The following is a 22,527-nucleotide window of genomic DNA, read 5'->3' as shown; positions in this document are numbered from 1 at the left end:
CAATGATTCCTTGAGCAAAATATTCCAATTCCTGGACACACAGAAAGAAAATGCTAGCAAAAGGCACAGCAACCTGCAGTCATTCCTGACAGGGCTGCCTACGGAGTGCGGCTTCTTCCTCAATGAGAGTCAGGTGGGGACCGGGTGGAGACCTGGTCCCATCTGCGTCGCCTCTTCCACCGTAAAGGGGGAGCACTTCCCGGGGAAGGCCCACAGCAGGCCTGCAGGATGCTCTCTGGATGCGCAAACTGCACGGGTTCGAGCAGCTTCCCGTGGTGGAGATGGCCGGAGCCAGGGGCAGCAGCTGGACTCCGGCAGTTGGTAGTAATGTCCCCTCAGACCATCATTTACCACCTCAGTCACCTCATCTGAAATACGGGCCTGTGGTTCTGTTTGTTGGTGGGGTTTGTCACGAGGAGGAGAAAGGAGGGAAGGGCCCAGCACACAGGGGACACTGCAGAAATGGCGGGCGCCCTTTCATCATCCCCTGCACAGTGGGAACGAGGAGAGGAATGGCTGACAGGACCTGAGGGAATCTGGGCCACACATGCGATCCTGGGTGTAGCAAGGGGCCCCGAGCTGGTTTCCCACAAATCCCTGACAGCTTGTTCCCAGCATCCTTTTCTCCAATGGGTGTTCCCAGCCTCCATCTCTCTTAAATCATGTTCCCAGAGTCCCTCTCTGACACCTTGTTACGAGCATCTCTCCCACTGAAAGTATTCCCAGAATTCCCCTCTCTCATGGATGTTCCCAGCATCCCTCTCTCTGATGTCATGTTCCCAGAATTCCTCCTCTGATGTCACATTCTCAGAATTCCCCTCTCTGATGGATGTTCCCAGCATTCCTCTCTCTGATGTCACATTCCCAGAATTCCTCTTTCTTATGGATATTCACAGCATTCCTCTCTCCGATGGATGTTCCTAGCTTCTCTCTCTCTGATGGATACTCCCAGAATTCCTCTCTCAGAAGGATATTCTCAGCATTCCTCTCTCTGAGGGATGTTCCTAGCATCCCTCCCTCTGACAGCATGTTCTCAAGTTCTGAGCATGACATGGCCAGCACCATACAGGTGTGATCTCTTAAATGGCAATCAAGCTCAGTTCAAAGTGTCTTTCCCAAGTCAACCTAGTCTAGGCTGTCCCAAGTAAGTGAGCAGGAAGACAGCAGGAGGCTTACAATCCAATGTGAGTTAAGTGAACAAAATCAATGCCAGGAGCAACAACTTTCCAGCTACAGACAACCTCATGAGGTGGAAATCATCACGCCCCTTCACAGGTGGAGACTAAAGCCTGGGGTGTTTAAGGAACTTGACCAAGTGGTACAAGCAGTGTTCCAAAATAATCACTGTGCTTCTAGAAAGTGCTTAGAGGAAAAAGCCAGTCTGAAAAGGTGACTGTAAGACTCCATCCTATAACATTCTTGAAATGACAAAATTTTGCAACAGAAGGCAGAAGAGTGGCTGCCAGGGGTCAGGGGTGAGTGGGGTGCAGGAAGTGGGTGGGCGTGGTTATGGAAGGACCACGGGGGGCCTGCTGTGGTGGCCAGCCGATCTGTACCTGGACAGGGTGCTGCAGACGTCCGCTGATGTGGTCACGCTGCACAGCACTAGACAAACATACACACCGAAGCGTGCGAGCCCACAAAAGCTCACGTTCCCATGATACGTTAGCAGCACGCTCAGGTGGAGGGAGGAGGTATCACTTAGGGAGAGGCGGTGGGCTGAACCACACTCCCTTCCTTCAGAGATCCTTACCCCCAGAATCTGTGAACATGCTACTTCCACTTAGTAAAAGAAATTGTGCAGCTGTGGATAAGTTATAGATTCTGAGACGGGAAGATGACTCTGGAGTATCTGGGTGAAGCCCATGAAACCCCAACGGTCCTGATGAGAGGGAGGCTGGAGGGCTGGGGCTGGAAGAGACAGAGGGAGATTCCGAGACGCGATGCTGTCAGCATAGATGGCGGAGGAGGGAACCACGAGCCGAGGACCAGCTCCAAAGGCCAGAAAAGAAGACAGTCACCGTGTCAGCAATTCCACAGTAACCTGATGAGACCAATTTTGACTTCCGACCTGTAGAGCTATAAGAGAATAGATTTGTATTGCTGTAATTCACTAAGCTGGTAGTGATACAGCAGCTATATAAAATTAATACAATGAGGAACCTTGGGAAAAAAGGCAACAAACTTCAATTATTTGGGCAATTTCATCTATGTGGAATGCTCTCATCCCTGGTGATATCAGATGGCTGAGGCATTACTGAACATGAGAATCTATTTGATCAGCAGAGACCTGGTCTTCACGGAGATGAAGCTCAAAGCCACCTTGATTCCTCAAACTGCTGCCGTTCCCTGCCATCAAGCTTTAGCAGCATCTGGTGGGTGGTACTTGGAGCTGGCGCAGCTCACAATAATGGCCTGTTTAATCCATGTCAGCCAGGAGAAGCCTCCAGAATAAATACTGCATCCAGAGGACGTATTTTTTCTGTACCATCTCTTTATCCTTCATATTTGAAAAATATTTAAACTCACGATATACCTGGAGAAACTAAAGTGTGAGTTCTTTGCAGGTAAAGGGGTTAGGCAGATTAGGGATCACGAGAATAACTGGACATGTAAGTCAGAATTTAAGTTTTTAAGTAAATATTCTCAGCTTATGTTTCTACACTAGGAATATAACAAGCCAAAAAAAAAAAAAAAAAAGGCCCTTCCCAAAGGAATAAAATTTAGCTTCCACTTGGGAATAATGGCTGTAACAGAGGGTTCCAGGGACAAACACTGTGCCAGGCACCTCTAGTTCTCAGAGCGACTCTGCAGGGAGCACAGTACTGTCCCTGACTTGCTGCAGCAACAAGCTCGGAGAGGCCAGGCACCTTGCTTGAGCTCCCACAGCCTACAAATAATAAAGTCTGGACTGGTGCTTACATCGGTCAGATCTCCAAGCTCATGTCTTGCTCTCACTACTGCCTCCAAGATAAACGCGCGAGGCAGCATGTTGAATAAATACCACAACGTCACCAACAGCTAACATGAGACTTCTACAAAGAGCTGAAGGTTGGCCTCAACTTGGAATTCATCCGCTTCTCCATGCCGGAGCTCAGTGGGGAAGGGACTGTGCCGTCCGCAGGGCAGAAAGTGGGCTACCCACCCAGTCACTGGCATGTAGGGAGCTTCCTAATATAGAAGAAAACTGCTCCGTGTGTTATGACAAAGCCAGAGCAGCACGGCCCCTGCCGTCAACACACAAGTCCTGCAGCCACTCCGCCAGACCTCGGGCATGCGCGTCCTGGGAGGCTCCAGCACCCACACCGTGTGCTGCTGAGGGCACCTGCTGCTGTTGTTTCGCCGCTCAGCTGTGTCTGACTCTTTGCCACCCCATGGGCTGCAGCCCTCCAGGCTCCTCTGTCCGTGGGATTCTCCAGGCAAGGACACTGGACTAGGCTGCCATTCCCTTCTCCAGGGGATCTTCTGACCCAGGGATGGAACCTGCATCAGCTGCATAGGCAGGCGGGTTCTTTAACACTGGGTCACCTTTGGAGAACCAAGTACTACCTATGAAACAGCATGGTGTCTGATGGGCTAATCACTCTGGTTTTCTGACACAGACAACAAACTGGTGGTCACCAAAAGGGAAAGCGGGGCAGGGACGAATTAGAAGCTCGGGATCAATGGCTACACACCATTGTATACAAAGCAGATGATCAACAAGGACCTGCTACAGAGCACAGGGAGCCACATTCAGGGTCTCATGATAACCTATAGCGGAAGAGAACGTGGGTGTGTCCTCATGATAGCGAATCACTGTGCGGTACGCCTGAAACCAACAAGACATTATAGAGCAACTACACTTCAGCAAAAAACCAAAACGTTCCATCTCTCTGGTTTTGCTAAAATCCCATCATTGCAACCACCCCCGAGCCCGTGTTTCCACCCGGAGCCTCTCCCAAGCAAGGCCCCTCCTTCCCCACCCCGCAGTGGTTCTCACATTCCTTTGCCTGTGACTGGAAGAAATGCATTTTACCACACACCCACCGCACACATACGTGTAACGAACAAAAGTGCCGTGAAGCAAGACATGTCCTTACTGTGTGCATGGAGCTCTCACGCTTTCTTTTTCTGTATTTGCTCCTCACACACTGATGGCTGATGCCGGATCCCATCCACACCCCACGAGCGGCTGCGTTTCACGGAGAGTGAGGGGCCTACCTCCGGGGCGATGTAGTCGGGGGTCCCACAGAAGGTCCTGGTCGTGACGCCGTCCATCATGTGCTCCTTGCACATCCCGAAGTCCGCGATCTTGATGTGTCCTTCCGAGTCCAGCATGACGTTGTCTAACTTCAGGTCCCTGCAAGGAAGCAGGCACCATCAGCGTCCCTCCGCACGCAACCACTTCGCTCCGCCTCCTTACCACAGGCCTGGGAGAGCTGGGGCGGGACCTGCCACTCAGTGATCTTCCATCTCCAGAGCCCAGCGCAGTGCCCAGGGTACTTGTGTGCATGCCAAAGCGCCTCAGTCCTGTCCAAGCCTGTGTGACCCCACGGACTGTAGCCCACCAGGCTCCTCTGTCCATGGGCTTCTCCAGGCAGGAACACTGGAGTGGGCTGCCATGCCGTCCTCCAGGGGATCTTCCCGACCCAGGGATCACACCCGTGTCTCCATGCCTCCTGCGTTGGCAGGCGGGTTCCTCACCACTAGTGCCACCTGTGAAGCCCACCTAGGGCACAGCAGATACTTAACAAACCAGACTGAGTGACGGCGCCAGTGATTCCCACCTCGACGGCAGGCGAATCACCGGAAACTCAGCTGAGCAGCTCCGAGGGCCCACGCTCCCCGGCTGGTTAGTGTCCCACCCAGAGGGCTCAGGCTCCCCACCGGGTGCAAACCGCAGGCTCAGAACCACTGCAGGTGCGCTCAGCCCCCCATTCTGCGGTGTCCTGCCGGCCGATGTCCTGCCTTCACCGTAACCAGCAACGGCAGAAACCGGACCCGTCGGGCCCCCTCTCCCCGCCCGCCCCAGCTCCCCCCGCGCTCCTCTGCTGAGCATCACTAGCAGAAACTCAGCCTGCACGGTCCCCGGCCCTCACACCACATGAAAGGCAGAGGAGGGAGCCGGCAGGGGAGAGAAGCTCATTTTCTTGCAGAAGCAGAAATGAAATATGCCGTCTCTGAGATCCAGAAACCAGAAGCTGGTCCACATTTGCCCGGAGGCTGCAGAGAATGGTGGGTCCCAGCAGGTCTCCATGACGGGGTGGGGGGGGATTGTCCTCTCCATGTTGACACCCCCTCTCCCCCCAACAGAATCACACGCCCATGGAGTCCAGAGGACCAGCAAAGCCTCCTCTGTGCTGCAGGCACAGGGCCTTGATACACACCGATAAATGATTCCTCTTTTATGAAGGAAGAACAGCCCGATGGAAATCTCTGCTGCATAGAACCTGCAACAGAAAACGTCTGTCAGGCGTCCGGCTTGTTCCCTCCGGCCTCCTGGATACTTTCTGCACTCAAGATCAGGCATCAAAATGGCACAGGAAGGGGGGACCCTGACCGCCAGAGCTAGCACTGCCCTACAGGCAGCTCCAACCCTCTGCGGTTTTATGACCCCAGCTTCCCCAAGGGACGACACAGCTGATAAAATCAGCGGAACAGGTTTATTACCTGTCTGAAAACAAGCCCTTCTTGTCTGGGGCAGGTGGACAGGTAATTTACCGCTTAAAAGAAATTTTGAACACAATCTTTTAAGAGTGGCTGTCTGCTAGGTGGTTCTGTCAGGCTACAGTAGATGGAAGCAAATTCCCATTTTCCCCGTAAGGACAGAATACATTAGTGTTTGAAAACACACGTCTGCCCTGGAAGACAAAGGTCAGTGTGAGCTGAACTCTGGGAATGGCTTACTCAACCCCACAGCCTCACTCCAGGCACTGGGGGAGTGGGGCCCAGGCCACAGTTCATACCTGGTGCACCCTTTAAATAATTCAGGATAGGATGGAGTCACAGCCGTCGCTTCAGAGTTGCTAATGGATCAATGTCTGAAACTCCAAAGAAACACTGAAGGAGGTTTTAAAATCTGCTTGTGTTTAGTTCCTGAAGCCTGAGAAGCCACAAGACTGCCTGTGCAAACAGCACTCTCGTGAGGCTTCAGTAAGCACATGTGTCTACACGAGTGTGTCTACAGGAGCGGAGGAAGGGCCCCTGATGACAAGGGCCACACTCTCAACAGGGGGCCGTCTCTGAGTGCCGGCGGGAGGTGGGGAGGAGAGCAGGGGTCACGGTGACTTTCCTGTGGCTTTCTCCTGTTTTTCTGTTTTTTTAAAAATATGAAACGTTCCAGCAACATAGATACAATTGAAGGTACTAAGAGGGACGCCCGTGGTTTCTGGATGGAGGGAGGCTGTTCTGCCCTTGGCTTCGACAGCCCTGAGTGGTTAGGCTCAGCTCTGCCATTGGCTTGTTTTAATGCTTTGTAACTAACAACATGAGACGGGATCAGGGGACGGCTTTCTGAAAACGGAAAGGAAAAATAAAAGCAGAAACCAGCAGCCCTGCCCTTGTTTTGAGCGAGCCCGCAAGAACGCCCTGCTCTGCCTCAGGTGGGTCTCCCGAGGCCGGCTCACCCCACGTGGGCCAGAGCGGCTCGGGTTTATTGTGTAGACTGAACCAACGCTGGAGCCGGATGGACGTTTGCTCAGGTGATTAACTGGGGTTCCTGGCACAACAAATCTCCCCTGGGGGTGAAAGGGCTTTGCCTCTCTGAGTTACCCGTGACTTCCTGGCCCTGGAATACGGGCTGATTCTCCAGGTCGTCAGGGCTCCGCCTCTAGATTCTCCGTCTTCCCTGGAGCCCGCATCACCCTGACGGCGCGGATTCCTGCCTCCCGGCCTCGACGTGCGGGCACCCCACTGAAACCTCCCCCGACCTCCTCCTGGACAGCAGCCGTCCCAAGCCTACGGGGGCGTCACCTCGGCCTCTCCAGGACACTGATGCCCCTGGGGCTCCAAGGCCGCTGCGCTCCGCTCTTTCTGCAGGCTGTCCGCACCTGCTACACCAGCCCGCCACCCTCCCGTCGCCTCTGGCCGGGAGCCCCCCGAGGCCCCCCAGGCTCTCGCGCTCCTAGCCAGGCCCTCGCTCTGCTGGGCGCAGCAGCCAGAGCCCCTGCCGCCGCTCAGCTCCTGATGGAGGGACTCAGGGGTCGGGGCGACGGCAGCTGCGCCCCCGCAGCTCCCAGGGACGGGCGGGGACGGAAGTCTCCGTCTCCCGCAGGCGGACCCCGGGAGGCAGCGGAGCTTCGCCCCAAGCCGGGCGGAGCCCCACTTCCAGAGCCCGGCTCTGAGAGCACTCAACGAGCTACTCACACTGCTTGCGGCTCCTTGAACCTCCCGACCTGCTGGATGTGGTACATGAGGTCCCCGCCGTTGACGTACTCCATGACGAAGTAGAGCCGGTCCTGGGGGCCGAGGAGCGAGCGGTGAGCGGGCTGCGCCGCGGCCGGCGGCCCCGCTCCGGCCCGCGGTCTGCTTTCTCGCTGGGGAAACGCGGGCCGCGCCGGCACGTCTGCCCGGCGGAGCCCGTCGCAGTTTTCTCCCCGCAAGAAAGAATTAGCAAAAAGCCCTGTTGTGTGAGGACCTCAGGACGTGGCCCTGAAACCTCAGCTCTCAGTTGCCCTGTCCACCCCCCTGGTTACAGATGCTCCCAATGGTGGAAACGGCCTCACACCTTCCTCCCTTCTCTCCTACACACAGAATTCATTTCCAAGGTGGGGCTGGCGTGGAGTCCACAGGGGCCAGTTCTTTAGCCAGCGGCTGGCAGTGCAGCGGTGGCCGGTGATGCGTTTGCCGAGTGTCTGAGAGCAGACCTCGTGGGTCGGGGGGCCTGTACCCCGTAGGGCTCAGGGTCGTCTGCCGTGGGGTGGGGCTGCGTGTGCGGAGGCCGCTGGGTGTTCTGCATCCACGTTCGCCCGGATGCTGCTTCTGACTCTGCGTCGCGGACACGCTGCGTGTTGGCCCGCGCAGCGCACAGCACAGAGCAGAGAGTCTGCGCCTTGATGAGGACCTTACGCCGGGGCAGGTGGGAGGTGGAGGGGCCCTAGGAGGGGGCGAACAGCGCAGCACAGGAAGCGCTGGCCTCTCTCTTGCAGGAAACACCACCCTTTCACAGAGGTTACTGAACACTGAAGCCAGCACAGGACGAAAAAACGACAGAGCTGGGGCCAACAGCCAGGAAAGGGCGCTGGGAGCCTCAACCCCTCGCCTTCCTGTCATGAACTGTAATTTCAATTTTATTTCTCTGCTTTGCAGCTTTCCAGAGCTTAAGCAGTGGAACCGGGGTGACAGGATCCCGGCTGGGGCGCGTCGCTCTCCCTTGCGTATTTGCTAGATTCTCTTCCGGGAGCTGCTGGGAGACGGACCATCACTCGGCTGCCCGCGCCCGGCCGCCCCCTGGTGGCCGGGACTGGCTCTGCGGCCCCGCCATCCACTCCGGGCCGCACGCTGCGGCCCTGCGGGTCACCGAGCCGCATGTTCAGGAGGACAGCCGCTGAGGCGTGGAGAGCTTGCCTTTGGGAACGCCTCACTACGGTGCGGCGTACAGTATACACACACAGAAATATGAACATCCAAGGGTTTGTATTTCTTGGAGGTTACCTGCCAGCACCATGCCCCAGACTTGGCTGATTAGTGGAAATTATTTTGTCCTCTCTTTAGTTAACCTGTGTGACAGGGCTCTGCAAACGTTTTCTGCAAAGGGCCAGACAGGAAATGTTTCAGGCTTTGTGTGTGTCTTGCAACTACTCAGCTGTGCCTTTGTAGTCAAAAGCCCCCGATGCCAGGTTAGTGAAGGGGCAGGCTATGTCCTGAGAAAACCACTTATGGATCTTGACATCATCTAATTTTCTTGTGTTACAAAATAATATTCTTTTTATAAAGCCTCTCTTAGAGCTCAGGGACCATCCACACAAAACAGGCCAGACTGCCACCCCTGAGTGAGCATTACTCAAGAACATCCTCTTCCAGGACATGGGTCTCCTGACGCTCTGATGGCAATTCGGTAGCTGTACCAGGATTTAATGAGCCAGGACTGTGAGTTACCATTTCGTATCTCTAAGCCTTAACACATTGCCTGGCGTGCGTTAGGAAAACCTTTGATAGAAGCATTCACAGAATCAAATGGAATTAATGCCAAGTCTATAAGTAGGGGATGCCCTGAATTCCCCAGGGGCACCCAGTCTGCTTGGGAGAGGAGGACGTGGGCTAGTGTCTTCTCCCGGGAGGAAGGCTGGGGGTGTGGCGTGAGGACCCTGTGGCGGGGGCAGGGGGGCAGGCCCCAGGGCCCTCACCACTGTCTGGAAGCAGGAGTGCAGCTGCGTCAGGAACGGCGGCTTGTCCAGCAGGGCCAGCACCCGCTTCTCCACCATGGTGCATTCCACATCGTCGTCCTGGATGACCACATCCTTCTTCAGGATCTTGATGGCGTACAGCTCCTCGGTCCCCTTCCGGTCGGCCAGCATCACCTGCAGGCAGACGGAGGGCAACCTGAACATCCGGGCACACGGCACGGGGGGGTGCCAGAACTGTGTGTACAGACCCGTCAATTATTTTTAAAGATTTTTTTTTGATGTGGCTCATTTTTAAAGTCTTTATTGAATCTGTTACAATGTTGCTTCTATTTTCTGCTTTTGGTTTTTTGGCAAAGAGGCATGTGGGATCTTAGTTCCCCGACCAGGGATTGAACCTGCAGCCCCTGCGCTGGAAGGTGAAGTCTCAACCCCTGGAGCACCAGGCCAGGCCCAACAGGCTCGCTGACAAAAAGGAAGCTGCCTTCAGGCGCCAGTTCCCAAACGCTGCAGTGTGTGTGTGCGTGTGTGTGTGGTGTGTGTGTCTGTGTGCGCGCGTGCGTGTGTGTGTGTGTGCGTGTGGTGTGTGTGGTGTGTGTGTGTGTGCGTGTGGTGTGTCTGTGTGCGCGTGCGTGTGTGTGTGTGCGTGTGTGTTAGTGGTCGGTCGTGTCCAAATCTTTGCAACCCCATAGACTGCTGCACGTTAAATTCCTCCAGCATACAGTTTGAGAAAGCCCTGGGAGATGGTGAAGGACAGGGAAGCCTGGCGTGCTGCAGTCCACCGGGTTTCAAAGAGTCGGACATGACTGAGCGACTGGACTGGACTGATAGCTTCTAGGCCACCGAGACATACATGCTGTGTGGGCCGTAGCCACACGAGGGCGCCATTGCGGCCGCTGAAAATGATGCTTGACATCATCCTCCGCATCAAAAGGTACTTCGGGAGCACCGTCATCTCGGGAGCACCCTCATCTCGGGAGCACCCTCATCTCGGGAGCACCCTCAGAGCAGACGCCTGACTGACCTTTACATGCTCCTCACAAGCCAGGAAGTCGGGACCCAAATCCAAAAGGAAGGAGGAGGGTTGAAGCCAGCCCCTGGCTCTGCCATGAGAGTTGGGCCCAGAAAGGCAGACGCAGCGTGGGCAGGGAGGACACCCGGTCTGGTGTCTCTCAGCTCTTATGTTCATTTACTACAAACCAACATTTAATTTTCAGCCGTGAAAATTATTCAGCCACCATTGTGGGGCGCCGACTCCATCCTGAACCCTGAAACGGTGGCACAGGGAGCCCTGTCTGGCTTTTCGGATAAGTCGCTTTTAAGGCGCTGAAGTGGGAGCCCCTGAGAACGTGGCGGGACACCTAGAGGGCTGCCCCGGAGTCCTCAGGGAGACTTGGACCGACCGGCCCCACGTCCTCCATGGAAGCCCCACCCGGCTCGGACGCGGCCGCTCACCTTGCCAAAGCTGCCTTTGCCCAGCACCATGAGGAAGTTGAAGTCGGTGAGCTTCACCCTGTCCAGGTTGTTGGAAGGCTGTCTCCTGTCCTCGGAGGGAGTGATGACTTTGTTGCCGGCGGGGCCAAGCTTGGCTTTCTAAACAATAACACACACGTGAAAACAGTCAGCCATTTCCTCAGGGACAAAAGTGACAGGGGACTCTGACTAGGCTGGGTGCCGCTGCTGGGTGGGCGGCGGGAGGGGAGACGGGTGAGGAAAGGAAGTGGGGCCACGAGGCGTCTCTTCCTGCCTTCAAGGCTGCCCTCAGCCCAAGGGCGACATTCACAAATGAAGCAGAAGCTGCCCTCACCCATCACGAGAAACTCTTTGTATCTTTAACTAACATCACAGAAGAAATAAACATAATTAACTGTGTGCTGATTCTTTCCTTATTTGTAGATTTTCCAATCTAAGATTTGCAGAAAGGAAACTTGCGCCTGCAGCAAGAGGGAGACTGTGTTCCCGGGAGGAAAACGCCTTCACGCCAGGCTGTGGGGTGACTCACTGCTGTGTTAAAAGGCACAGGAAGAACAGAGGTTTCTTTTTCAGGTAAAGAGCTGGACTCCTAAAAAATGGTGACCTGTAAGAGCATCTGGTTTCCCACGGAGCCCGCGGTGCTCTCTGCACCCAACAGATCCTGGGTCGTGACCTGTGAGTTCCCCAGAGGGGCTTTACCCACTGGTCACTTGGTTAACACCCCTCAAGTTAACTCGGCTCCCACAGAGATGGCAGGAGGTGAAGAAGCTTTCGGGAGATTTTGGGCACGACCAGACCACCGGGACGTCGGTGCTGTGCTCTTCCGGGGAATGTGGGATCTGACGTGTTTCCTTTAGTGGCCGAGAAAGCTCTCAAGGAATCGTCCACGCCCCGCCACTCGGCGGGCTGCTCACGCCTGGCTCTGCGGGGCAGCTGTGCCTTCGCAGGACGAGCCTCCACCCCTGTCCCTGCAGACCCAGCCCGAGTGCCGCACTTGGCGTGAGGTCTGCGCTAGCATTTTGGTTAAAGGAAGCATGAAGTGAAGCCTGACCATGCTCATCACATGCTGGGCTGTGAGGTGGCCCTTTTCTCTGATCAAAACAACCTTTTATAGGGATCGTGGGCTTCTCAGGTGGCGTGATCAGTAAAAGAACCTGCCTGCTGATGCAGGAGACGTGAGCTCCCCAGGTGGCGCTAGGGGTAAAGAATCCGCCTACCAATAGAGGAGACACAGGACACGTGGGTTGGATCCCTGGGTCAGGAAGATACCCTGGAGGAGGAAATGGCAGCCCACTCCAGTATTCTCGCCTGGGCAGGGAGTCCAGTCCATGGGGTTAAAAGACTCGGACACGGCTGAGCAACTGAACAACAAACATTTATCACAGATGTCTGCCACGCAGAGAGAGAGGACCCCGACAGCAGAAGGCTCTTCCTAGTGCTGAGAGTCCGAAGGCAGGCAGGCCGACGCCGGCTGGGGCAGACGAGTAACCGGACGTCCACGCGACGATCCTGCTTCTGCGATAAAAACGTGCTGTGTCTGCTCTGTGCATCTGGTCAGCCCTGAAACGCAAGGCTGACGGCGTCTGGTGCTGCTCCGTCAACCAGGGACTGGGGGACAGAAAGAGCTAGGCCGCGCAGAACCCAGGGCCCGATCAGCGGCCTACTTCTAGGCGACACATTCACCTGCTCCCAGAGCAACGCTATGAGAACTCAGCCGGTTTCGTATCACTTGCACGTGATGCCGCTTCTCAGGCGGTGATGGTGGTGAGGAATCCCACCTGCAGCGCAGGGGATGTGAGAGACCCGGGTTCGATCCCGGCATCGGGAAGATCCCCTGGAGGAGGAAATGGCAGCCCACTCCAGTGTTCTTGCCTGGAGAATCCCAGGGACAGAGGAACCTGGCAGGCTACAGTCCCTGGGGTCACAAAGAGTCAGAGACGGCTGAAGTGACTTAGCACACATAGGGAGCATGAGAACTTTGTGAGTGAACAGGTGAGCTTGTGTGCCTGTGCGCCAGTAAAGCTTTACTTACAGAAACAGCAGCCAGAATCCGGCCTGGGCTCTTGTCTGCCTCCTTTCGCCCCACGTAACGCAGGTTCTGAAATCATTCCTCATTTGCAGCTGGATTTAAACACAGCCTCCCTCTGTCCTCGCCAAGCTGGCAGAATGGTGACAGTGAAGAGCCTCAGATGCCCCTGAATTAAGTCCCTACCAAGCCTCTTTCAAGACCAGCACAGGAAAAAGCTGTTCGGCAGCCAAACGGTGTGGTAAGTGAAGAACTTATTGGGGAGAGCAAAAATTTATGGGAAACCACATGAGGTCATCTTCTTGATGAGAAATGTTTTTAAGGACACATCCACACCGGCTGTCGCTCCTGCTGAATTCGCCGGCCACTGGCAGGCGTCCGTTGTCATGGCAACTCAGCCACTCTCTCAGGAGACACGCGGACCCATGACGCATTAGCACTCGGGCCGTTGTGGGAAATATGGAGCCCCTGGTTCTTCTGGACCCAAGCGTCCCTGCCTCAGTACTGGCTGTGATGCTTTCCTGCAGGCAACCTGCTTTCCCCCGTCTCCCAGATCCACGCGCCGACGCCGACACCCGCCGCAGGCCGGCTCAGTCCAGCAGTAAGAGTGCACTGGTCCCGCCACTCCAGAGGTCCCAGAACGACCACTGGGTCTGTCCTGCCCAGTGGCCGAGAGTCCAGACTTCCATACGCGAGCTTCTGGGACCAGAAACTTCACCCTGTCCAAGTTTTTCCTTCTGGAGAGAGCCTGTCTTTCTCTCACCAGGGAGCTGAGGGCACACGTCTGCCTGATGCCGGCCTAACGGGAGCTCAAGGCCATGGCACATCATTGGAGAGGATCTGGGGCACTTGGTAATTTTTTGAAACCTGTATCCTTTTCTAGAGGCTCAGTGGTAAAGAATCTGCCTGCCAATGCAGGAGATGCAGGTTGATCCCGGGGTCGGGAAGATCCCCTGGAGGAGGGCATGGCCACTCTCTCCAGTGTTCTTGCCTGGAGAATCCCAAGGACAGAGGAGCCTGGCGGGCTGCAGTCCATGGGGTCACAGAGAGTCTGACACGACTCAGTGGCTAAACAACAAAGAGCAAAGCCTTTTCCTGCTAAAATGCTCCCCGTTGGGATGGCCATGGGGCGGGCTTAAGTCAGAGCCGGCAGGGTCAGAGCCAGACAAGCTCAGTGTCAGCAAAGGAAATGAGTTTACCGACCGCTGGCAATATTGCCCAGAAGCGGGCAGTTCTCTGTCCTAGGAAAGCAGAGTAGGTATGAAGTGAGCTGGGCTCCTGCCAGAGGAGACTGCGGGAACCGCTGGACCATGGGCATCTCCCCCAGGACCAAGACGAGTCCCCACAGTCAAAGCGGGAAGCCCGTCTTCGCGTCCAGCAGGAAGTGCAGAGGCGCAGTAGAGCCCGTGGCTCTCTTCTGGTGCGGCGTTTGGGGAAATCTTTTACTTGCAAATCTTTACTGCCCTCTTGTGGTACTTATTTTCTGGACCGATTGCAATTTTTCTTTTTTTTTTTTAATGTTATTTTTAAAAACTTTTTGTTTTGCATTGGAGTGTAGGTGATGAACAATGTTGTGATAGTTTCGAGGGGACAGCAAAGGGACCCAGCCACACACACACGTGTATCCGTTCTGCCCCTCGCATCCAGGCTCGCTGCAAAACTGTTCTCAGTGCCGTACAGTAGGTCCTTGTTAGCTATCCTTTTAAACACAGCTTAGGGCAGGGGCAACAGAGGATGGGATGGTCGGATGACATCACCGACTCAATGGACAAGCTCCAGGGGACACTGAAGGACAGGGAAGCCTGACGTGCTGCCATTTATGGGGTTGCCAAGAGTCAGACACGACTGGGCGACTGAACAATCACAAAGCGTTTCCCAGGTGGCGCTAGTGGTAAAGAACCCACCCACCAACAGAGGAGACCTGAGAGGGCTGGATCCCTGGGTCGGGAGGATCCCCTGGAGGAGGAGGTGGCACCCACTCCAGGAGTCTTGCCTGCAGAATCCCATGACAGAGGAGCCTGGCGGGCTATGGTCCGTGGAGTCGCGAGAGAGCTGGACACAACTGAGCGACAAACACACACACATCCATCCACCCCAAACTCCCTAACCGTCCTTCCCCCGTCCTCCCCCAGCAACCAGGAGGTCCATCTCTAAGTCTGTGAGTCTCCGTTTTGTGAATAAGCTCATTCACAGAACTTCTTCTCAGACTCTGCGCATAAGGGATGCCACATGCTGTTCCTCCTTCCCTGTCTGACTTACTGCACTCAGTGTGACAACAATGCCCGCGTTCTGCCTGGATTCTCGGCCAAGTCTAGGGATACGCCCAGGTTCACTAGAATGGCCCACAGAAGTGAAGTTCCTGTAGATACTGCAAAGTGGCAAAAACAAGATGCAAACGCTACCTTCCCAGCTCTGCCTTCACAGAAGGTGACTCGTCTCTCGTGTGAGAGCCTGGCCTCATGCCTGCCACCCTGGCACAGTGCAGACACCAGAGTGTGTCCTAAAATCGCCAAGGGCGTGATTTCAGGAGACAAGCCCCAACCACTGCTAACTGTCTCTGTGTCCTGACTCTCCCTAGACCTCTGACTGGGCCCAGACTCTGCAAACCACGGATGCCAGGGAGGCTGGGAGGGCCGAGGGGGCCAGGTGCAGCCCCCGAGACCCACTGTTGTCTGGGAAATAATGGAACGATGAGTCACGTGAGGGCAGAATTCAGCGAAACGGCCGCCCCCAGGGAAATTCAACGTGTGCTAAGTGATCACAGGGTGGGAGCTCCTGAAAAACAAGAACGAAAACCCAAACCATGGCTGGCAATAAAGCTCAGACCCCTGGGAAAGTTCCAGGCACTTCTCACCCTCGTCAGCGGCTGCAGGACAGGTGGGTGGGTGAGGGTCATCCCCACTCTTCCTGCGCCCCGAGGAACCTGGGCAGAGGTTTGAAACCTGACGGGCGTGGAGGGAAAGACAGAAAAAATATAATCCTTCCCCCAGAAGGCTGAATATGTTTGCTCAATTACTCAATTTAAATTTTTTCTAAAATGCCTCTAATTGACAGCAGCAAGCATTCTGAAAGCGGGGCTGACTGCAATTAAATTTAGCACAAAATTTCCATAATCGTTGATTTCACCCTATCTTCACTGAGCGTTTTTTAAATTGCACCAGTTTTCAAAAAGGAGGGGTCTAATTATAGCTCAGCCGGGACACCTGCTTTCAAGCCCAGCTCAGCTGCGCTGTTCTGGGCAGTTTTCTGCGCGCCCCCCGCTCCCCGCCTTGCCCCGTGGTAACAGGCTGACGGGACTTGGGGGGAATGTGGCTGGGAGGACCAGCTCCGGCACGGCAGACCCCTCCCGGGCCTCAGTTTCTTCATCTGTCAAATGGACTCAAATGCCCCCCGCCCCACCTCGTTTGCTCAGTAGCTGCTGCACGGCTGCAGCTCCGGAAGAAGAGCCCTCCTCAGGGGCTGCAGAGAGGAGCAGGGGGTCGCGGGGAGCCCGGGGACAGCGGGGACCCAGCCGCCCACAGTGGGTGCGCTGACACCGAGGACCTAGCCATCGCCACACCCTTCAGGCTTCTGAAACCTCAAAGAGTACTTTCCCTTCCCCATTTCCAGTCACCGGGTCACTGATCCCTTGAAGCGCCTTCGGGGGGCACACCTGTAGTGTCAGGGACGCCTTCTGGAGACGAGAAGCTGAACTGCACCATTTGTTGGGTGTTTCTTCCGAGCGGCGCGTTTGAAAGACTGTTGATTCTCGCTTAGTGTAGGGAGTGAGATCTTTCCTTGTGAATTTTGTTCCCAGGTGTCTGAGCATTCACATTTTCCACTCGCTTCAGATATGAATATGCTGTAACCATCTCAGGCTGAGATTAATTACTAATGAGAGCAATCCACTGAGAACACAGCTGGTCTGTGGCCCCTAACCAGCTCCTCCCAAAGGCAGCGGTGTTGTCAGAAATGACAATAGACCAGATTTTTAAATAATTTACATGCAAGTTGCAAAGTCCCCTTGGATCCTTCGGGAGCAGAACGGCTGATGAGGTTACACAATGAAGTGACTTGGGAAGAAATGCGGAAAAAGCTGAAACAGGAGTGGTATTAAGCCAGGTGTTAAGATCAGAAGTGGATGACTCCGCCTGTGACATATTTACAGCGGTCTTCCGGGCCGGCGCACACGGCGCCGGCTGCCTGCTGACAGAGGTGTGTGCCTCAGCCAGGGTGGACTGGGTCTGGAGGTGTGACCAGAGACACACATTAACAGGAACGAAGGGAAACATGCCGTCAGCCTGCAGACGCACTCCTCCCCGCCACGCGCTGCCTTCCAGACCGGCCGGAACGCGTCTGGAGTCACTCAGAGGCGAGGCCGCGGTCTCCCGGGTGGAAGCCCAAAGGCCCCTGATCGGGAACGGGGAGGGCGGGCGGGCGCCGGGTCACGCGGGAGCGGGTCCTCGCTGGGGGCTGTGGCCGCTTGGACAGGACACACCGAGCATCCCTCAGAGCGGGGCCGTGGCGGGGCCTCGGGCGCGGGGGGCACAGGAACTCGGGTGACGGCTCCTGTGGACGGCTCGGTGGAAGGACAGGGCGGAGGACCCACCGCCTCTACGGAGCGCACGCGACACCCCGGGGGACGCGAGGGGGAGCTGCGAGGTGAGGAAGAGGAGGGCCAGGCGCCCGGGGGCAGCGCCGCGAGGGGTCACGGCCGCAGCTGGGGCGGGGGGACGGGGGTCACAGACGGGGCGGGGGGACGGGGGTCACAGACGGGGCGGGGGTCACAGATGGGGCAGGGGGACGGGGGTCACAGATGGGGCGGGGGGACGGGGGTCACAGATGGGGCGGGGGGCACAGACGGGGCGGGGGGCACAGACGGGGCGGGGGGACGGAGGCAGGGGGACGGGGGTTCACGGACGGGGCCGGGGGGGATGGGGAGGGGGTCACGGGCACAGACAGGGCCGGCTGGAGGGGGAGGGGTGGGGGGGGTACGGGGGCAGCGCTCAGGGCTCCCGGCTGCAGGCCGAGGGACCAGCCTTTCCCCCGACGAACTGTGTCAAACCAGGGGCCAAGAGCCTCCCCCTTCCTCCTCTGGCGTCTGTGGCCCGACAGGGCTCACGGCAACAGCTCCCTGACACTCAGACGCTCACGGCTCCTTCTGCCTCCCGCCGACCCACAGGGCGGGTGCCGGGCCGGAGGAGCCCTGGTTAACGGAGTCACTGTGTAGGAACAGCCAGCTGCTGTTCAGTTGCTACCTCGTGTCTGACTCTGTGTGACCCCATGGACTGTAGCCCGCCAGGCTCCTCTGCCCATGGGATTCTCCAGGCGAGAACACTGGAGGGGGTTGCCATTTCCTCCACCAGGGGATCTTCCCGACCCAGGGATCGAACTTGGGTCTCCTGCGTCCCCTGCGTTGGCAGGCAGATTCTTTACCACTGAGCCGCCTGGAAAGCCCCAGGAGAAGCCCCAATAGCCAGTTACCAGTCACTTTATGCACAGATAGCTGCTATTCGTAAAAGAAAGTAAAACCACACCCACTTACCACCAGAACTGTGGTGTTGGAGAAGACTCCTGAGAGTCCCTTGGACTGCAAGGAGATCCAACCAGTCCATTCTAAAAGAGATCAGTCCTGGGTGTTTATTGGAAGGACTGATGCTAAAGCAGAAACTCCAATACTTTGGCCACCTGATGTGAAGAGTTGACTCATTGGAAAAGACCCTGATGCTGGGAGGGATTGGGGGCAGGAGGAGAAGGGGACGACAGAGGATGAGATGGCTGTATGGCATTACCGACTTGATGGAGGTGAGTTTGGGTGAACTCCGGGAGTTGGTGATGGACAGGGAGGCCTGGTGTGCTGCAATTCATGGGGTCGCAAAGAGTTGGACACGACTGAGCGACTGAACTGACTTACTGACCTCTCTGTTCGTTTCCAAGGCAAACCATTCAATATCACAGTAATCCAAGTCTATGCCCCAACCAGGAACGCTGAAGAAGCTTTAGTTGAATGGTTCTATGAAGACCTACAAGACCTTTTAGAACTAACATCCCAAAAAGATGTCCTTCTCATTATAGGGGACTGGAATGCAAAAGTAGCAAGTCAAGAAACACCTGGAGTAACAGGCAAATTTGGCCTTGGAATACGGAATGAAGCAGGGCAAAGGCTAATAGAGTTTTGCTAAGACAATGCACTGGTCATAGCAAACACCCTCTTCCAACAACACAAGAGAAGACTCTACACATGGAATCACCAGATGGTCAACACCGAAATCAGACTGATTATATTCTTTGCAGCCAAAGATGGAGAACCTCTATACAGTCAGCAAAAACAAGACCGGGAGCTGACTGTGGCTCAGATCATGAACTCCTTATTGCCAAATTCAGACTTAAATTGAAGAAAGTGGGGAAGACCACTAGACCATTCAGGTATGATCTAAATCAAATCCCTTATGATTACACAGTGAAAGTGAGAAATAGATTTAAGGGCCTAGATCTGATAGATAGAGTGCCTGATGAACTATGGAATGAGGTTCATGACATTGTACAGGAGACAGGGGTCAAGACCATCCCCATGGAAAAGAAATGCAAAAAAGCAAAATGGCTGTCTGGGGAGGCCTGACAAACAGCTGTGAAAAGAAGAGAAGCAAAAAGCAAAGGAGAAAAGGAAAGATATAAGCATCTGATTGAAGAGTTCCAAAGAATAGCAAGGAGAGATAAGAAAGCCTTCCTCAGTGATGAGTGCAAAGAAATAGAGGAAAACAACAGAATGGGAAAGACTAGAGATCTCTTCAAGAAAATCAGAGATACCAAGGGAACATTTCATGCAAAAATGGGCTCAATAAAGGACAGAAATGGTATGGACCTAACAGAAGCAGAAGATATTAAGACGAGGTGGCAAGAATACACAGAAGAACTGTACAAAAAAGATCTTCATGACCCAGATAATCACGATGGTGTGATCACTCACCTAGAGCCAGACATCCTGGAATGTGAAGTCAAGTGGGCCTTAGAAAGCATCACTATGAACAAAGCTAGTGGAGGTGATGGCATTCCAGTTGAGCTGTTTCAAATCCTGAAAGATGATGCTGTGAAAGTGCTGCACCCAATATGCCAGCAAATCTGGAAAACTCAGCAGTGGCCACAGGACTTGAAAAGGTCAGTTTTCATCCTAATCCCAAACAAAGGCAATGCCAAAGAATGCTCAAACTACCGCACAATTGCACTCATCTCACACGCTAGTAAAGTAATGCTCAAAATTCTCCAAGCCAGGCTTCAGCAATGTGTGAATCGTGAACTTCCAGCTGGTCAAGCTGGTTTTAGAAAAGGCAGAGGAACCAGAGATCAAATTGCCAACATCCCTTGGATCATCAAAAAAGCAAGAGAGTTCCAGAAAAACATCTATTTCTGCTTTATGGACTATGCCAAAGCCTTTGACTGCGTGGGTCACAACAAACTGTGGAAAATTCTGAAAGAGATGGGAATACCAGACCATCTGACTTGCCTCTTGAGAAATCTGTATGCAGGTCAGGAAGCAGCAGTTAGAACTGGACATGGAACAACAGACTGGTTCCAGATAGGAAAAGGAGTACGTCAAGGCTGTATATTGTCACCCTGCTTATTTAACTTATACACAGAGTATATCACGAGAAATGCTGGGCTGGAAGAAGCACAAGCTGGAATCAAGATTGCCGGGAGAAATATCAATAACCTCAGATATGCACATGACACCACCCTTATGGCAGAAAGTGAAGAGGAACTAAAAAGCCTCTTGATGAAAGTGAAAGAGGAGAGTGAAAAAGTTGGCTTAAAGCTCAACATTCAGAAAACGAAGATCATGGAATCTGGTCCCATCGCTTCATGGGAAACAGATGGGGAAACAGTGGAAATAGTGTCAGACTTTATTATTTGGGCTCCAAAATCACTGCAGATGGTGACTGCAGCCATGAAATTAAAAGACGCTTACTCCTTGGAAGGAAAGTTATGACCAACCTAGACAGCATATTCAAAAGCAGAGACTTTATTTGTCAACAAAGGTCCGTCTAGTCAAGCCTATGGTTTTTCCTGTGGTCATGTATGGATGTGAGATTTGGACTGTGAAGAAAGCTGAGCGCCGAAGAATTGATGCTTTTGAACTGCGGTGTTGGAGAAGACTCTTGAGAGTCCCTTGGACTGCAAGGAGATCCAACCAGTCCATTCTAAAGGAGATCAGTCCTGGGTGTTCATTGGAAGGACTGATGCTAAAGGTGAAGCTTCAATACTTTGGCCACTTGATGCGAAGAACTGACTCATTTGAAAAGACCCTGATGCTGGGAAAGATTGAGGGCAGGAGAAGGGGACGACAGAGGATGAGATGGTTGGATGGCATCACAGACTCCATGGACATGAATTTGGGTGAACTCTGGGGGTTGGTGATGGACAGGGAGGCCTGACGTGCTGTGGTCCATGGGGTTGCAAAGAGCTGGACAGGACTGAGTAACTAACCTGAACTGAACTGAACCTCCCACCTGCACCTGGAATAGGAGGCAAAAATCCTCCAGCAGAGAAGCTTCTATACAGTTGCCATGCAGTCACTGGGCAGTTATTCTTAGACTTAAATGGACCCAGAAAGAACTCTAAGCTGTTCCAAGCTTGGATATAGCAAAACAGCCCAAATTGCTTTAAAAAAAATCAAAGGCAAGGCTTATGCAGTGACTCAGCCAGTCCCAGAGTCTGGAGGGAACCTGCCTGGACCGCAGCCCAGATCGGGGTGGGGATCGGGAGGACGCACACCCCTACTCCAGGTGGACAAGGTCAGAGTAGGAGCCCAAACGCCAGCGAGCTGGTTTTCAATGAGTGCTGAAGGCACGCCAGCTGCTGAACTCGCTGAGCTCCTGGTCCCAGGCTCTGCGGCCGCATCTGTTGCTCTGACGCCCAGGGAAGGGGCACAAGCGAGGCCCAGGTCTTCAGTGGAAAGGAGGCCTCATCCGTGGAAGCAAAAGCCATCACTGGAAGCGAAGCCAAGCCCCAAGCTCCTGGCCTCAGGCTCCTGGGCCCGTGTCCTGCAGCCCCCGAGGCCCCGCCCCCGCCGAGCGAGCCACGCCTCCTCAGCAGGGAGGATGGGTTGGGGCGAGGGCCGGGCCCCAGTAAGAACCTTGCCGAGGCCACAGTCAGCCCTGCCCAGCTGGGTCAGCTGCGGGGTGGGGGCTGGGAGGAGGCCTGCTTGCCTCCTGTGAGGCCAGGATGTCACCTGCGCGCGCTGGGGAGTCGGGCAGGTTCCAACCCGTTCATGCTCGCTGTGTCCTCGGGAGCCAGTCTGAAGTCCGTCTTTTTTAAAAAAGAAATTTCATTCATTTTTGCCTGTGCTGGGTCTTTGCTTGAGAACTTTCTCTGGTTCCAGCGAGCGGGGGCTGCTCCCCAGCTGTGGGTGGGCTGTCTCCGGGGGAGGCTTCTCTCGCTGCAAAGCACAGGCTGGAGGGCCCGGGCTCAGCTGCTCCACAGCACGTGGGATCCTCCCGGACCAGGGACTGACCCGGGTCCCCCACACTGGCAGGCGGATTCTTAGCCACTGGGCCAGCAGGGGAGCCCCCGTCTAAAGCCTCTATCCCCACAGGTGGTGCTTGGCACTGAGAAGATGCAGCGTTCACTGCATGGAAATTTCCAGAATTCCCCCTTTCTGAGAAAGGAGCTGGTTCATCTCCAGGCGTGACCACGCTCATCGCGTGAATCGGTTTGTTCACCCAAGTGCTT

The 22,527-nt window shown here is 54.9% G+C and overlaps 1 protein-coding gene across 1 annotated transcript in view; it reads right to left on the bottom strand.

Moving 5' to 3' along the window:
- The window catches only part of PRKCA (protein kinase C alpha), a 290,424-nt gene that overhangs the window by 26,388 nt on the left and 241,509 nt on the right, over positions 1 to 22,527 (bottom strand). The window contains exons 9-13 of the mRNA XM_068978661.1: positions 10,779 to 10,916; positions 9,327 to 9,500; positions 7,348 to 7,439; positions 5,370 to 5,432; positions 4,204 to 4,342 (exon numbers count right to left, since the gene is read on the bottom strand). Of these exons, the coding sequence (XP_068834762.1) occupies positions 4,204 to 4,342; positions 5,370 to 5,432; positions 7,348 to 7,439; positions 9,327 to 9,500; positions 10,779 to 10,916 (606 nt within the window). The remainder of the gene's footprint in view (positions 1 to 4,203; positions 4,343 to 5,369; positions 5,433 to 7,347; positions 7,440 to 9,326; positions 9,501 to 10,778; positions 10,917 to 22,527) is intronic.

This window comes from Capricornis sumatraensis, chromosome 8 (assembly GCF_032405125.1).
Source record: "Capricornis sumatraensis isolate serow.1 chromosome 8, serow.2, whole genome shotgun sequence".
Taxonomy (NCBI): domain Eukaryota; kingdom Metazoa; phylum Chordata; class Mammalia; order Artiodactyla; family Bovidae; genus Capricornis; species Capricornis sumatraensis.
The sequence above is the reverse complement of the archived record's forward strand: the minus strand, read 5'-3'. Positions and strand labels throughout refer to the sequence as shown.